Source organism: Hoplias malabaricus, chromosome 5, assembly GCF_029633855.1.
Source record: "Hoplias malabaricus isolate fHopMal1 chromosome 5, fHopMal1.hap1, whole genome shotgun sequence".
NCBI lineage: Eukaryota > Metazoa > Chordata > Actinopteri > Characiformes > Erythrinidae > Hoplias > Hoplias malabaricus.
In genome coordinates this window covers 53,610,602-53,628,556 of record NC_089804.1, presented here as the reverse complement: position 1 = coordinate 53,628,556, position 17,955 = coordinate 53,610,602, and the positions used below count along the sequence as shown (strand labels likewise).

General features: G+C 42.2%; 1 protein-coding gene across 1 annotated transcript in view; it reads left to right on the top strand.

The window, feature by feature from the left end:
- The first annotated feature begins 566 nt into the window (after positions 1 to 566).
- sgk1 (serum/glucocorticoid regulated kinase 1) overlaps positions 567 to 17,955 on the top strand; it is a 48,231-nt gene continuing 30,842 nt past the window's right edge. Inside the window, exons 1-3 of the mRNA XM_066670476.1 lie at positions 567 to 938; positions 1,800 to 1,921; positions 11,113 to 11,343. Of these exons, the coding sequence (XP_066526573.1) occupies positions 1,844 to 1,921; positions 11,113 to 11,343 (309 nt within the window). The 5' untranslated portion in view covers positions 567 to 938; positions 1,800 to 1,843. The remainder of the gene's footprint in view (positions 939 to 1,799; positions 1,922 to 11,112; positions 11,344 to 17,955) is intronic.

Below are 17,955 nucleotides of genomic sequence, written 5' to 3'. Positions count from 1 at the left end.
GATTCTGGTGTTGAATGGCTGTGGTATCACCAGGGATCATCTCCCAGTGACAGGGCCCATGCATGGTGAACTGATGAGGTGATGAGAACCAACAGACATGCTGAAAATGCACTGCTATGTACTGTTATTGTTACTGCAAAGCGCAAATATGATTAGGTTTTCTCATGGTATAGGATGGAATGTGAGTTTAAATACTGATGAAAAAATGCTTCAAAAACATGTTCCACAGACACAGAACTAGCCCATCTTTACAGAGGGACTCATTTACAGTCAAGACAGATCTGCTTATTACTGTGTTTTTGCCTGTGTTTATGTACCTGTGTGTGTGTGTGTTCTGGTTTAGACTGGTGTTGCTGCATTGCATCAGCTGGTGTGACAGGAATGGTCAAAGAGAACACACCCCTCCAATCCATCATCCCTCATTCATCCTCCTCTGAGACCCATACCTCCATTCACACAATCAGATACAGAGAGAGAGAGAGAGAGAGAGAGAGAGCATCAACTGCTGCAGGGGGAGAGAGCAAGGGGGAGGGCGAGAGAAGGAGGATGAGGGAGAGAGCATGTCTGCGAATGAGAGAGAGAGAGCTGTAGAGCAAAGGAAGGCACTCTTCTTTAGAGCAGCATCATGCATTCGGTTTCTCATTGATAAAGTGCAGCGATTGGTTTCTTCTTCTGACTCTCTCTGCTCTCTCTCTCTGTCTCACACACATACACACACACACACACTCACAAGGACAGTGCTGCACTGCAGTTTCACAGAGGCAGGGGATCAGTGGGTATGCTGTAAGAGCAACGACATCATCATCTTCATCATCATCATAATCTTCACCCTCAGCTATCAGCAGCATCAGGACCAGCCGAGTCCCAGCTGCAGCGACATCATCGTCACCAGCGGCAACCAAACACAGCAACCTGGAGCATCGCACTCCACTACTCCGGTAACACTGCCTATTCTCTCTCTCTCTGTCTCTCTCTCTCTGTCTCTCTCTCTCTCTCTCTGTCTCTCTCTCTCTACATCATCCTTCCTTTCTCTACCTCTCTCTCTTTCTTTAATATATATAAACATACAGGTTCAAAACATTCAAAGTCACGACTTTAAGTCTTTACCTTTCTTTCTTTCGTTCCTTCCTTCTTTCTTTTCTTTCTCTCCTCCCTCATCTTGTCTTTCTCTGAATTTATTTACATTTTTGTCTATTTCTCCTCCTCTCTCTCTCTCTCTCTCTCTCTCTCTCTCTCTCTCTCTCTCTCTCTCTCTCTCTCTCTCTCTCTCTCTCATATAAACACATACAGGTGCTGTTTTCAGAACATTTGCCATAGAACTCTCTCGATCTCTCTCACACTCTTCTTTATCTTTGTCTCCCTGTTTCTCATTTTATTTCTCCCCTTTTCTCTCTCTCATACCTTAATGCTTACAGGTGTTGTTGGGATCTCAAAACCTTAGCCATAGGAATCTTGTTTCCTCTCGTTTTCTCTCACACTCTTATTCGCTTTTTATTCTCGACTCTCTTGTCCTCTCTTTTTGCTGTTTATTGTTTCTCTCTCTCTCTCTCTCTCTCTCTCTCTCTCTCTCTCTCTCTCTCTCCTATTCTTTCTATCCTCCATATTTTTCTTTAATATTTCTTTTGCTTTCATACACAATTACATATAGGTCTTAATGAAATAAATAGACTGCTTATAGTGCTCTCTCTCTCTCTCTCCCTCTCTCTCTCTCTCTCTCTCCTTTCTCTCTCTTTCTCTCTCTCCTTTCTCTCTCTTTCTCTCTCTCCTTTCTCTTTCTCTCTCCTTTCTCTCGCTCTCAGGCATCACACTGGGGTCTGCGGAGTGTGGGGGGCGGCCGGAAGGCATGCGGCTGGTCCACAGCACAGAGAAGCAGGCCTTCTCCTTTAAGAAGTGCTCTGCCTTCCAGTTCGTCAAAAGAAAGGTGTGTGTTTGTTTTTAGAAACACTTCATTAAGAACGTTAAGACACATTTCAGTTGTTTCATTTTAAGCAGAATTCTGAAAGGGACATTTAAACCGACTCTGGTCATGAAAAATAGTTTTCATGCTTTAGTTTTTGTAGTTTCTGAATAACAAGGCTGTAGTATACTTGGGTGTTTAAAGGGTTAAAAGGAATATAAATGCTGAAAGTAAACAGTCGTTAAAGGTGTGTAATTATGGGATTCCTCTTCAAACAGTGAATATTTTATTAATTGAAGCAGTATTTTTATTAAATAAAAATAGTTCTAAGGAGAAAAACAAAAAGCTACAAAACTATTTGCTGTAAGAAAAAATAACGTGCAAAATAATGTTTCTAAATGTAACATACATTAAAGTTATGATTGTTTTCCATCCCCTAAATGGCCATTATATTTTCATAATTCAATTATTTTTTAGTGCTCCACTGTGCTACAAAATAAAAGTCTCCTTTTGTTGTTTAGTTCATTTCTGGATACAGTACGCTCCCTGATTGTGTCTTTCTCTCACGTCTCTCTGTTTCTTTCTCTGTCGAATCCTCTCCTTCTATTTACCTCTGTCCCTCACTCCACTTCGCTGTGTCTGTGTCAGTCTGTGGCTTGGTGACTTGTATTGCAAAAAGTGTTTTGATATTTTCCTCAGAACTCAGTGTCCCCTCGATTTGTCTTTGTGGCTTAGCTGTGATCTGAAGCTCTCTCTCTCTCTCTCTCTCTCTCTCTCTCTCTCTGTCTCTCACACTTTCTCTCTCCTCATCTCGCTCTCTCTCTGTCTTTCACTTTCTCTCTTTCTCTCCTTCTCTCTCTCTCTCTCATTTCAGTTGGTGCATAAATGCATTGTCTTTAGCCGTGTAATCTCTGATTATGTTTGACCGATAGGCAGGTCCACACACACACACACACACTGAGTTTTTCACGGTTTATCTGTGACATGTGTTCATACAGGAATGTTGTGTTTGGGTTGGAGCGTTTCTCAGTAGGAACCTATAGCTTTGGCTGCAGAAACATGGGCTTGGTTTTGTCTGCAGGCGATGTTATTGAGTGCCTGTTTGGTTAAAGCTTGATTCCAAATGCATGCATGTGCACACACACAGAGGCAGAACCACTTACGCACACACACAGAGGCAGAACCACTTACGCACACACACACACACACACACACACACACACACACACACACACACACACACACACACACACACACACACACAGCAGATGGGGTGTTAGAGGCTGACTCAGAGCAATTGGTTTGGTGTTGTTATGCATTTATGCCAAGTGTGATACTGCTATCAACACATTTACAGAGAAAGAGAGAGTGAGAGAGAGAGAGAGAGAGAAAGTGTGAGAGACAGAGAGAGTGAGAGTGAGAAAGAGAGAGAGAAAGAGTGAGAGACAGATAGAGAGAGTGAGAGACAGATAGAGAAAGAGTGAGAGACAGATAGAGAGAGTGAGAAGGAGATAGAGAAAGAGTGAGAGAAAGAGAGAGAGAGAAGTAGAGAGAGCGAGAGAGAGAGAGTGTGAGAAAGAGAGAGAGAGAGTGAGAAGAAGAGGAAGAGAGAAAGAGTGAGAGACAGAGAGAGAGTGAGAGACTTAGACAGCGAGAGAGAGAGAACGGCAGCTGATTGATTGGGCTAGCATCTACGGCAGATAATACAAGAGGCCGTCTAGGGTGAAATACACTGAAACACTTGCTCGTTTCACTCAAACATTTGCACACGTTGTTTCAGTGTTGTGTGCAAGTCTTCAGTGTATTTCACCTTAGATGCCCACTTTTCTTATTGTTTTCAATTGCTCTTTCATTCCTCTCAGTCTTGCTTTCTCTCTCTTTCATTCTTTGCAATTTTTCTCAGTCTACCACACCGACTGTCTCACTTTCACTTGGTTGTTTTCAATTTAAAACAGACTTTCTGTGTTTTGATGCTTCATTCTCATACCCCCCCCCCACTCCCCGCCCTCCCTCCCTCCCTCCCTCCCTCCCTGTGCCCTGCTGGGAGTTTTCTTTGTGGCTGAACTTTCTTGGAAAACTTGAGTCATCATTAGAGCTTTTCGGTGCAGCATAGCTGCAGTGTGTGTGATTTTGACCACTGCATCAGTGCATCCGCTTCCAACTCCTGCACGACCTGCAGGTCTAATAGAGTTGCTCAGTATACACCAGCGTGACGAATAAAAACTAGCACTAGGCGTATTCTGCTTGTGTCTCTTTATAATTTTAACACTGTGTCAGCCCTCAGCTTCCAGTAATTCACTCAGATATTTATTGCCAGATTTAGGTTACATTTGGATGCTTAATTTAAAGGCTTTAACAAACATTGACTGACTTTCAGGAGCCACATTGTTTACTGTTTATGTTCATATATATGTTACTGCAATATGTGCAGATTTTTAATACACAGGCTTTATTCTTAAATTGAAATTAACTGAATTAAAAAAAGACTAATTCTCTAAAATATGGAAGGCCCTGAGGGTTTCCCACTGGCACACGCGCGCACACACACACACACACACACACACACACACACACACACACACACAATCACGTGCACAATGCTGTGGGTCAGATGTGTGTGAGGGAGATGACAGGAATCTCAAAGTATGAATGCTAAGCAGTGTTAGCGTAGCCGCACACAGATAGTGAAAGATGACACCACTTTGAAAATGAGATCAAAGCCACACAAAGTGTGTGTGTGTGTGTGTGTTTGCATTCCAATATTATTTTTAATTTACATATCTGTGTTGCACCCATTAAATATATATATATATATATATATATATATATATATATATATATATATATATATATATGTAGTTATAGTTATATATTCATATAAAATTATATAATAGTAACAGTACAGTGTCATTAGTTTGTTTTTCCCAGTGTTCATTGCAGTCAACACAGTAAACATCCTACTATTTGTAATATTTAGTTTAGTTATATCGAATCATCACAAAACTAAAGGTTTTATAACTTATAAACACATCCATTGGACATGAAGACACTGATACTGAAGTTTATTTGATCTATTTATATATATATATATATATATATAAAACGGCATATCTCTGAACTAATTCACATGCACCTGACAAGTGTACACCTATAACAAAGTAATAAACATGCAGAGAAATATCTAGTAATAAAAAAATGCATTTGGTACATGCATTTCATTTTCATATTTTCGTTTTCAATCTGGACTAATTATGCCATTGCTTTTTCAATATATATACATTTTGCACTGAAATAGAAACACAGAACAGACTGAACAAACTAAAGTTCCAGTTTTGACCTCTGTCTTGGAGTTAAGAATTTTTCAAAGTTAGTGCATAAGTCTCAGGATTTTCCCAAAAGTTTTGGCTTCACTGTAGATTAAAGTTTGATTTTTACATGCAGTGGAATACGCTCAGTCCACATCTTCAAGCTTTGAACACCTTCACAGTACGGAATGACCCATGGCCTAGATGTGTCAGTCAATTTTGCACTTTTTTTTTGGCTTAAAGCATTTTTCATTTACCAAGTTTTTTGCTGAAATGGAAAAGCATTAAACCTTTAGCTCTGAGAAAAACCCTTAGCACTTTGGAAACTTCGGATTTACTCTTTTTTCAAAAAGCAGAGCTGTGGTGAGACCAGAATATGAGTGTCTCAGTATTTAACGGTATGCACGGTGGTGCAGCAGGTAGGTGTCGCAGTCACACAGCTCCAGGGGCCTGGAGTTTGTGGGTTCGATTCCCGCTCCGGGTGACTGTCTGTGAGGAGTTGGTGTGTTCTCCCTGTATCTGCGTGGGTCCAAAAAAAAAACAGTCCAAAAAAAAACACACGTTGGTAGGTGGATTGGCGATTCAAAAGTGTCAATAGGTGTGTGTGAGTGTGTGAGTGTGTGTGTTGCCCTGTGAAGGACTGGCGCCCCCTCCAGGGTGTATTCCCGCCTTGCGCCCAATGATTCCAGGTAGGCTCTGGACTCACCGTGACCCTGAACTGGATAAGGGTTACAGATAATGAATGAGTGTTTCATGTGATCTGTCTTTCTTCCTACTGCCCATCTTTGGCAGCTTCATGGACTGGCAGCATTTTGACCAATATCCAATATTATAGAATACTGTAGTTAGTCAGTGATTTAATCAGCAACTATTCCCAGCTCTTGTTCAATCATTTTTGACACAGTGACTGTTACAGTTAACGTTAGCTCAGTGGTCGACTAGTTGGAACAATTAGCCTGTAAGCTATTTGGCAAAATACCCTTAATGTACAGAAAAACATAAGATGACCAAACAACAAAAATAAGCAAAAATCAAAAGGCCATTTAATGCTGAATACAGACAGCCCACTACACCCAAAATGCATTGGGCTGAATATTGCTTATGTCCTATCTATTCAAATTAGTATGTGCAAGAAATCAGACCAAAGAATATCACTGCAGTCTGAAGAAAAACATCTATCTCCGTTTTTGTGGATTTTTTGTTTACTACATAATTTGAGCACAGCACCTGTCCTTCATATTTCATGTTGAAATTACTGGAAATAAGATCTTTTTACATTGACTTCATTTGAAAGTTCAAAATCTCAGTTCATTGTTTTCAATGTTTGGAATTCTCTCCATTGTCTAAAAACTTCCAGAAGCCTCTGACATGATCAGAGAAAGAGAGAGAGCAGAGAAAAAAGCCTAGCATACCGGGCCGAGACTGTTTTGTTTTGTTTTTTTCAAACAGACACTAGGGCTTTGTAAACACATTATACTGGTTTCGATCACTGACACAGACTGGAGAGAAGCAAATGGTGAGGAAATACACTTTTATAAATAAGTGTTTTTTGATTACAGTCATGAGCAACACCTTTAACACAACACTTTGGCGGCTCATCGGTCTGTGGTTGTTGTTGCCTGATTTTCCTCTTCACAATCTACTATAGGCGGCACGGTAGCACTGGCAGCAGATAGTTGTCACAGTCACACAGCTCCAGGGGCCTGGAGGTTGTAAGTTTGATTCCCGCTCCAGGTGACTGTCTGTGAGACAGTGAGACTCCTCTGTGAGGAGTTGGTGTGTTCTCTCTGTGTCTGTGTGGGTTTCCTCCGCGCCCAATGATTCCAGGTAGGCTCTGGACCCACCGTGACCCTGAACTGGATAAGCACTTACAGATAATGAATGAATGAATCTACCATAGGAGACAAATCTGGACTGCAGGCAGGTCAGTCAAACACTCACATTCTGTGTCTACAAAGCTATGTTGTTGTAGTACATACAAAATGAGACGTGGAATAGTCATGTTTTTTTCAGGATAAGATGTCATCTACATGGCAGCGTATGTTTCTCAAAAACAGTGTTTACCTCCACATCAGAGGAGACTCACATATGCAAGTCACCCATGCTGTGGTCAATGATGCTGCCCCCAAACCATGAGAATTGTTAGATCTTGAACCTATCACTGATAAAATTCTGGATGGTCACTTTTTTCATGATCACAGAACATATGATTTTTTTATTCAAAGAAAACAAACTGAAACATAATCCTCTGACCACAGCATGCTTTTCTACTGTCTTTTGGCCCATCTGAGGTGAGCTTGCCTGCAGAACTCATTAAAGGTTCAGCATTGAATTGATTTATGGCTTTCTTCTTGTGTAATAGAGTTTCTGTTTGCATTTCCTGATGAACTGGCAGATTATATTTATCACTGTAGCCAGGAGTGGTCAACCCACTGCATGCAGCTCTTTTTCTGTAAAAGTGCGGCTCTTCCATTCATAATAAAACACAGCTGTGTGGTTTGTGTACAATTGGGCCCAAGGGCGTAGACTTGGGTAGGGACGGTAGGGACACAGATCAATTTAGTAGTCGCTGGATGTTGGTATAAGAGATCATTCATTCATTCATTATCTGTAAGCGCTTATCCAGTTCAGGGTCGCGGTGGGTCCAGAGCCAACCTGGAATCATTGGATGCAAGGTGGGAATACACCCTGGAGGGGGCGCCAGTCCTTCACAGGGCAACACACATACTCACACTTTAGAGTCGCCAATCCACCTACCAACGTGTGTTTTTTTTGTACTGTGGGAGGAAACCGGAGCACCCGGAGGAAACACATGTGGACACAGAGAGAACACACCACACTCCTCACAGACAGTCACCCGGAGGAAACCCACGCAGACACAGGGAGAACACACCACACTCCTCACAGACAGTCACCCGGAGGAAACCCATGTGGACACAGAGAGAACACACCACACTCCTCACAGACAGTCACCCGGAGGAAACCCACACAGACACAGGGAGAACACACCACACTCCTCACAGACAGTCACCCGGAGAAAACCCACGCAGACACAGGGAGAACACACCACACTCTTCACAGACAGTCACCCGGAGGAAACCCACACAGACACAGGGAGAACACAACCACACACCTCACAGACAGTCACCCACAGCGGGAATCGAACCCACATTGGTAGTTCTGTTTAAATACATTACTTGTGGCTTCTGGTAGTAGTGTTTTAGTTTTTCTGCTCTAACAGTTTCTTATGCAGTGCCATCTGAAGGCTTGAAGGTCACAAAAATTCAACATTTGTGTTCAGCCTAACTCTACATGGACTGGTATTTCTGTGGTTTTCCTGAGTCATCTCACATTATTACGTATGGTATATTATAAATTACCTATATATCTAGCAATTATGTATTGAAAATGTTCTTTTGGAGCTGTATGTTTTCTCATGACATATTTGCTTTCAAAGTCTCTGGTGTATGCACCTTTTTATACCTTTATATTCACGTGGTTATATTGTAAAGCTTTAAAACAGTGTGGCATCAATTTTCTAAAAGCTTTAGAATATGTTTCAAGCATAATATTCAAAATTTGTTTATATTTACAAAACACAATCAAGTTGGTCAGTGAGCACTTTGGAAGTCTTTATTTTATTTATATATTATTTTTGCATATTTGTCAGTTAAATACATTTTTAAGTGAATTAACAATCACAGATTGTTTTTTAAATCATAATTATTCATTATACTCAATGTCTTCACTTCTCTGGCAGTGGTCTTAGTAGATCCACAGCTCTCACTTGCTGAAAAAGCCTGACCCCGGATTGACAACACAACATTTCATGCTTGGAAATATAGTCATTTTCTGCTGTACAGCCCCTAAGTGACTCGTCTACGCTAGCTCTGGGATGGAAAATACATTTGCAGATAGAACTGTGTTATTTCTATAGTAAGTTATAAGGTCCAGATATGTCGGATTAGTTGAGACTATTTCACTGACGAAACTGATACCCTTAGAGGTCAAAGCAGGCTTCTTCAGGAGCACACTGGAAAAAAGGATGAGTGTTTTTATTTGGCTGTCACTTTGGCTTTGTGGTGTGCCAGAGTTATAAATCAAACTGCCCCGACTTTGCACAGTGACACAGTTGTAATTCCCTCCTTAAGTTTCTGACTAAATGTCGTGTAGGATTTTAATATAAAGAAACTAAACAGAGGTTTTTGTCCTAATTTCAAAAAAGTCTGCTGCATCAGTAGCTTACGGTTTTAATTCATAGTGGAGCTGCTCCTTAAGCACATTTCAGGTTAACTTTGATTGTCTCTAATCATCAGCCATGCAGTACATCTGCAGTAGATAGAGATTAAACTGAACATTTCTGGGTAGCCCTTATTTACAACACTTGATGGTAATTGGATGAATCATATACAAGGACAGTACTTGAAGGGACCCACCAGAAATGTCCCTCTCAAAAGCTGTAAAGTCATTTAAAAGACATAGCAGTCTTTCATCAGCAGCAAACTGTACAGTGTTTATAGAGAGTGAATTGTGTTGGGATAGTTACTCAATTAATGTCTCAATTACAAAGTACTATTTGCATCTCAAGCAGCACAAAGGTGCAACATGTTTCAGTGGCTGCCTTGGGTCACTGACCGTGAGGAGTGTGATATGTCTTCCCTGTGTCTGTGTGGGTTTCCTCCCACAGTCCCTATAACACATGTTGATAGGTCATGACTGACTGTGTTGAGTATGTTTGAGTATGAAGCTGATTGTAGCTTGTTGGTGGTTGAAATTTAAGTTGTCTGTACGATTTATTCACTGTTTGAATTACCACAAAGACTCATTCATTCATTATCTGTAAGCGCATATCCAGTTCGCGGTGGGTCCAGAGCCTACCTGGAGTCATTGGGCCCTGGACACTACGGACACTTTTTAGTCACCAATCCACCTACCAACGTGTGCACCCGGAGGAAACCCACGCAGACACAGGGAGAACACACCACACTCCTCACAGACAGTCACCCGGAGGAAACCCACGCAGACACAGGGAGAACACACCACACTCCTCACAGACAGTCACCCGGAGGAAACCCACGCAGAGACAGGGAGAACACACCACACGCCTCACAGACAGTCACCCGGAGGAAACCCACGCAGACACAGGGAGAACACACCACACTCCTCACAGACAGTCACCCGGAGGAAACCCACGCAGAGACAGGGAGAACACACCACACGCCTCACAGACAGTCACCCGGAGGAAACCCACGCAGACACAGGGAGAACACACCACACTCCTCACAGACAGTCACCCGGAGCGGGAATCGAACCCACAACCTCCAGGTCCCCACCGTGCCACCCACAAAGACTCATATGTAACTCAATTTGTTTTGTTTTGGAGCACTTTCAATCTATGTTTACTCACATGCAGTTAGCGGCCTCCTGAATTTGGAGTGAGTTCCACATTAAGTACAAGCTGTAACTGCAGGACAAATAAGTCAGTATTACCCACCTATGGAGCAGGAATAGAGCAACATCCTCATCTTATTTTACGCTTTTCAACATTCAGAAGTCTCTCCACCATCCAAATCATGAGTTGGCAATGGAGGGAGAGAGCTCAGGAGCCAGTTTGGACAAAGAAACTTAGTGTGTCCCCCAGGGCTACGTACAAACATTGGATTATTACAATTATTTTTCCAGCACGCAAACAAACTGTGGGGCTAGCAATTGGTGAGAAAGTGAATATTACATTTAATACATTAAATTACTTTGTCATCCTGTTTAAATTGCTAAATTACTTTGCCCAGCCTTTCCCACAGCTGTGTTCTGTGATGCTGTAGAACACAGAGGAGTCAATGCCACTGCAGAGTGTCTGAATGTGCTGAGTCATATGTGTATGTGTGTGTGTGTGTGTGTGTGTATTGACAGGTGCGGAGGTGGATGAGAAATCCAAAAGTGAGCGTGGAGAAATCTCAGACGAAAGGCTTTCTCTCACCCTGTCCCAAGTGTCAGGATGGGCAGGACCTGTGGTACACACACTTCCCCACCACGTACGCTTGCTGTCCCTACAGCCCTGGAGGATACTACCTACCACACCCCCCCAGCCCACTCTGCCAGCCCTGCTCAGCAGGCACACGGGACAAGAACAAAACCTGCAAGGTCAGTCAGTCTTTATCTACACTGCCCACACAGTCTACAGTGCATGTCCAAACAGGTGCAGACACATTTTTAATAATAGTGAGGTCAGTTGATGTAAAACAGTCATCTAATGCACAAGGAGAAACATAGGCAGTAGAGTAGGATGCTGATGCTATAGAGAAACTACAAGACCTCCATGTGCAATGCCAATAGAAGCGTGTAAAACCATGGAGCGTGGAGACAGTGGAAAATACATTTTGTGGTGTGATGAAACTTCAGTGGCAGACTTTGTGATTTGTTGGAGTAGGGTTTGTTGGAGTTTGCACTTACACTCATTTTTAGCATACAGCACTTTACAGATGTACAGTAACAGCTGCTATAAATCAACTGTATCCTGTCGGGGTTGGGAAGGCTACCTTTAAAATGTGTTCCACTACAGAATATAAAATAATTTGCAATGTATTCTGTTAGATTACTCAATGTGAGCAACATCATTATGAATACGTTGGAATATGTCAAAGTTTTCTTACATTTTAAAGCAGTGTGAATGCAGCAATCACTTAATAATAATAATAATATAAAGGAGTGAGGACTAATTCTACATCTGTTAAAAATATTACTCAAACATAAAATATTCTGTTTTTGTTTAGAATTTACTTTTACTCCTAGAAACATTGCTAGCACTCAGTGTTCTTAAGTGCATTGTGTTGGAACCCTTACAATAAAAGCAGCATTGTTAAAATAGCTCCTAGAGCACAAAGGAAATGTGTTTAAATGTAAACTATTTTAGAATGTTATGAGCACCATTTACGAAGGAGAAATAATGAACATTCATTCATTCATTATCTGTAAGCGCTTATCCAGTTCAGGGTCGTGGTGGGTCCAGAGCCTACCTGGAATCATTGGGCACAAGGCGGGAATACACCCTGGAGGGGGCGCCAGTCCTTCACCGGGCAACACAGACACACACACTCACGGACACTTTTGAGTCGCCAATCCACCTACAAACGTGTGTTTTTGGACTGTGGGAGGAAACCGGAGCACAAGGAGGAAACCCACGCGGACACAGGGAGAACACACCACACTCCTCACAAACAGTCACCCGGAGCGGGAATCGAACCCACAACCTCTAGGCCCCTGGAGCTGTGTGAGTGCGACACCTACCTGTTGCGCCACCGTGCCGCCCGAAATAATGAACACTTGAATATAACTACAAAACCATTTAGAGTGGCTTGGTTGGCTGTAATATAAACTGCTACTTACTTTAATAAGGAAAAGAGCGGCGAGTTCAAACTCTGGCTACAATGCTTAATGTTTTTGCATGAGACGTCTCGTTTCTCATTAAACATTACGTTGTACGTCCAGTGTCTCACAACCACATGAAACAATGTGTGTTTACAAGAGCAAACATATACATTCCAGTCAAACAAACAACTTACTTCAAGACGCCTCTTTGAAAGAGGAGTCTTGAAGACACTTAAAGCAAGTTTGTAGGTTTCACTGCACAATGTTACCTTCTCATTCTCTCCTGGCTGTAACATGGTAGCTCCATGACCTTGAGTGAGCAGCCAACTAACAGAACCGCAAATGTTGCGTGTATTATTTAAGGGATCCTAGGAGATATGTGATGGCAGTAGTTAGTTTGAGAGTTAATAAACCGGTAAAACAGATAAATCCCTTCATGTAGTTTACTCATTTCACCAATGTAACTGTACTCTTAATACTGACTATTTACACTGTATCTGCTTTGGAATACAGTTACCTATGTTGTGCATTCTAAATAAGTAACGCCATTACATGTGTTACATAATTTAACCCTGTGGATGCTGGTGGCAGGATCTGTGACACTACCGTTGTCTTTGTCCACTTCACTGTGTCTGTATTCAAGACGGTGACTTGCATTACAAAAGGATTTTGATTTCTCCTCAGACCTCAGTGTCCTTTCAGTTTGTCTTTGTGGCTTAGCCATGCTCTGAAGCTCTTTCAGTCTTCCTCCTTCTCTCTCTCTCTCTCTCTCTCTCTCTCTCTCTCTGTCTCTCTCTCTCTGTCTCTTCCTCCTTCTCTCTCTGTGCTTATGTGAGTGCTCTCACAGTTTGTCTTTGTGAACTGCTCTAACAGGCTTTTCTCTTCCTCCCCTTGATCCTCTCTCTTCTTTGTTCTCTCTTTTTTGTTTCTTTTTGAAAGAGAGAGAGAGAGAGAGAGAGAGAGAGAGAGAGAGAGAGAGAGAGAGAGAGAGAGAGAGAGAGCATCCTCTACATCATTTATGCTCTTTTACTGCAGTGTAGGGCCTAGCCTTGTTCAACTCCCATATATACGCTCTGAAAAATGAAGGTGCCACAAAGGGTTTTTTTAATAGATGCCATAGAAGTGGTTCCATAAAAACCTCGTAAAGGATCTTAAGGTTCTTTACCCTTTTAAATGTAAGCTTTGGTTGAACTGTACTTTATGAGTGTATATACACAATTTGCCTAAACATGTCCTTATAATGTCCTTATGCAACGTTGCACATTTACAGACTTCAATCAGTTCTCATGTTCCTTGTGTGTTTGGCATCTTTTAGCTGTATTTACATTGAGATGATTTCTGGAAAGCTTCAGCGATGTTTAGTGATGCTGGCACACAGTGTTTGTTTGTGTTTGTGTTTACGTGTGCAGTTTTTTCCACGTGAACTTCCTGACATGTAATTCTCACTCAAATCAAAGGGGAGCGTCGCTCGTCAGGTCGTGTTCACAGCTCAATATGGACACAGCCCAAATGAAGTCATTATTCTGTGAAGTTCTTCCTCTCAAACCCAAAATATATTATAATAAACACACTTACTTCCTTCCATTCTTTCCAAAACGTTCTTTTGAATTATTACTGAGCTACTTCAGCGATATATTCATTCATTAATAAGATTTAAGGATTATTTAAAAATGAATGGGGCGGCACGGTGGTGCAGCAGGTTAGTGTCGCAGTCACACAGCTCCAGGGGCCTGGAAGTTTTGGGTTCGATTCCCGCTCTGGGTGACTGTCTGTGAGGAGTTTGGTGTGTCCCTCCCTGTGTCTGCGTGGGTTTCCTCTGGGTGACTGTCTGTGAGGAGTTTGGTGTGTTCTCCCCGTGTCCGCGTGGGTTTCCTCCGGGTGACTGTCTGTGAGGAGTGTGGTGTGTTCTCCCTGTGTCTGTGTGGGTTTCCTCTGGGTGACTGTCTGTGAGGAGTTTGGTGTGTTCTCCCCGTGTCCGCGTGGGTTTCCTCCGGGTGACTGTCTGTGAGGAGTGTGGTGTGTTCTCCCTGTGTCTGTGTGGGTTTCCTCTGGGTGACTGTCTGTGAGGAGTTTGGTGTGTTCTCCCCGTGTCCGCGTGGGTTTCCTCCGGGTGACTGTCTGTGAGGAGTTTGGTGTGTTCTCCCCGTGTCCGCATGGGTTTCCTCCAGGTGCTCCGGTTTCCTCCCACAGTCCAAAAACACACGTTGGTAGGTGGATTGGCAACTGTGAGTGTCTGTGTATTCCCGCCTTGCGCCCAATGATTCCAGGTAGGCTCTGGACCCACCGCAACCCTGAACTGGATAAGCGCTTACAGACAATGAATGAATGAATGAATAAAAATGAATGTTTGAGCCACATTTATTTAAACAAATGCAGTTAAATGTCACATTGTCCCTGTCAGTCATTTATTATTATTATTATTATTATTATTTGGCTCTAGTAAAGTCTGCAATGAAGCAAAACAATCCCAAAGCTCTTTCCCCCGGCCCCAAGCATCATGCTGTGAGACAGATGGTGGAAAAGTTTTCTGTTTGCAGGTGATCTGACCTGGAATGACCCTGCTGTCAAATAAAAAACAATTAAAAAGTGTTCTTCCTTTTCCAATAACTGCCGTATGCTCTCTGTAGTATTTCTAATTGTGGTTACTAGAAAAGCATAAATAATTAACTCAAATTAAGGGACTCCACTCTTAACAGGTATGACTTCACCTTAACAACACGCAGATTCACTGCCGGAGGGGAGCTCTCATTTATTGTTTCTGTTAATATGCTCTAAATTGTTGATGAATTCTACTGAAGCAGTAGGTTAGGAATTCCAGGTGCTGAAGCGGTTTCATAAGAGCTGTTAATGTATCATTACAGTGTTTACCTGCTCTAGAAGGTAAATCATCATTCTCACAGGAACATGCTTTGTCCTAAAGGGCAGCGTTACAAAATCACTGACGTTGTAGCTCCAGGTGATGGGCAGATTAATGAGATATTTGAAAAAGTCTGGGTGTATTTTCATTCATTCATTCATTCATTATCTGTAACCCTTATCCAGTTCAGGGTCGCGGTGGGTCCAGAGCCTACCTGGAATCATTGGGCGCAAGACAGGAACACACCCTGGAGGGGGCGCCAGTCCTTCACAGGGCAACACAGACACACACACATTCATTCACACACTCACACCTACGGACACTTTTGAGTCGCCAGTCAACCTACCAACGTGTGTTTTTGGACTGTGGGAGGAAACCGGAGCACCCGGAGGAAACCCACACGGACACGGGGAGAACACCTGGGTGTATTTTAATTATTATTATTTTTATTAATTTTATGATAGCATATATTAAAGTTAGATACAGGTTTCCTTTTAAAACAGATTCTGTGGTTATTTCAGGTCCTCATTTTGTCTTTATTACAGATTTTACTACATTCTTTTCAGAGGCTTGCTTTCAGTTTCTCTGTGATGTTGCAGTGACATTGTGCGACACTTTCGCTCTGCTTCTCAAGCTTTAAGAAACCTATTTGATAAATTTAGACTCTTAAGTCCAATAAACTGTGTTTTCTTATCTCAGTAACAGCTTCTTAAAAGCTCCACATCCTTTCAAACCCACACAGGATGGACAGAATCACACGTGGATTCAGATCAGAAATGAGAATGGTGCTGGATACTCTGCTGCTCCTCAGAGAGGACGCTGTATGTGCTAATGGGCACAGTGTTCGTTGTCTGGCAGCTCTTACATGGTTCTTTGGAGTCCTATTGTTCATGCCATTTTGTAACTTTCATATGTCATATTTATGTGGTTTATATTACATTTATAAACAGTGTATTATGTGGTAACATTCCAACATTTAAATAGATATGTTGTTTTTGTTTTTAGTTTTGACATGTCCTGATGCCTTGTAAAACCTGTGCACATGTGTAAACCTGTGTGAGGATGTTTATAAGAAAGAAAGAGAGTGGGGAGGGCGGGGGATGACACATCATATTTTTTTTCCCTCTGGATGTCCTCAGGGAGATATTATGTAATAGATTTCAGAGCCATTGTAGTTTCTTTCACCAAACTGACACATATCACACCCCTACGCCCACCCAACACACACACACACACACACACAAACTGTCTTCACCCACATCACTCTTGTAAATCACCTTCATTAATACAACTTTACTGAAGCTTAGACTGAAAGGCTGTTCTGCAGTTCACTGGTGTTTATTAAGAGAGATAGAACCCAATGCTAGGCTGCTCTTTCTCTCTGTGTGGTGTGTGTGTGTGTGTGTGTGTGTGTGTGTGTCAGGAATATATTACATTGTGGGAACCAAAACCTGTTTGCACACTCGTATTCTCAGAAGTTTTCTTCCCACATGCTGCTCACAACAAAGTAAATCATTACATTTTAAGATGAGGATGTGTTAAGATTAGGGTCAGTGTTAGAGTCAGGATTAAGATTGGGGTCAGTTGGATAGAGTTGGGATAAGTTTATCCATAAGAGTAAGTTATCGAAAAGGTAAGGGTAAGTCTTCACAAAATGAAAGGAAGTCTATATATATAATGGAAGGCCCCGCAATGCATCAAAACAAAACGCTTTGTGTTTGTGTGTGTGTGTGTGTGTGTGTGTGTAGAGGCAGGGAGTTAATGTGGCAGAAAGGTGAAGCATGGTTGAGGTGCACCGATGACTCATTTCTGGGGGCTCTGCTGTGACACACACACACACACACACACACACACATTAGTGAGGGGTGGTTATGTGTAGTGGTATATTGTAGACTGACAAATTGCAGCACTGAGCTGTATACATTATTTCCACATTTATTAAATATATATCATACCCCATATCACCTCCACTGATCATATGAGTACACTTCATAGTACAATTACAGACTGCAGGCCATCTGTTGCTCTTCATACTTTGCAAATCCCCTTTCACCCTGATCTTTAAAGGTTCGGAAAGTTATGAGGAGTAAAGGGAACATAGAATATTTAAGATTCTGGTGGATCATTCTCAGTGCTGCAGTGACGCTGATGTGGTGGTGGTGGAGGTGGTATAAGGTGGTACGAGTGGATCAGACACAGCAGTGTTGCAGGGAATGAAACATATTTGGTTAATGTGGAAATGTGTGTGTGAGGGGGAGATCTTTGGCTTTTTGACCCTAGCACTTAGCGTTGGCGTCATCAGAACGGCACTCTGAGGAAATCTCCCGATAATTACTGTACTCAGAGATTACAGGCGGCTGGAATATGATACGGCTGTTGACAGTGTTGCTGTACGCAGTGAGAGATTACTTCTTCTTGTCAAGAAAGGGATATGCTTTTTGATTAAGGCCTGGAGCTGGAACAGCTCACCTTGAATAACAAGGTCAAGAGAGCAGCTAATGGCTAGTGACACAGCTTCAGTCCCCAGCTTC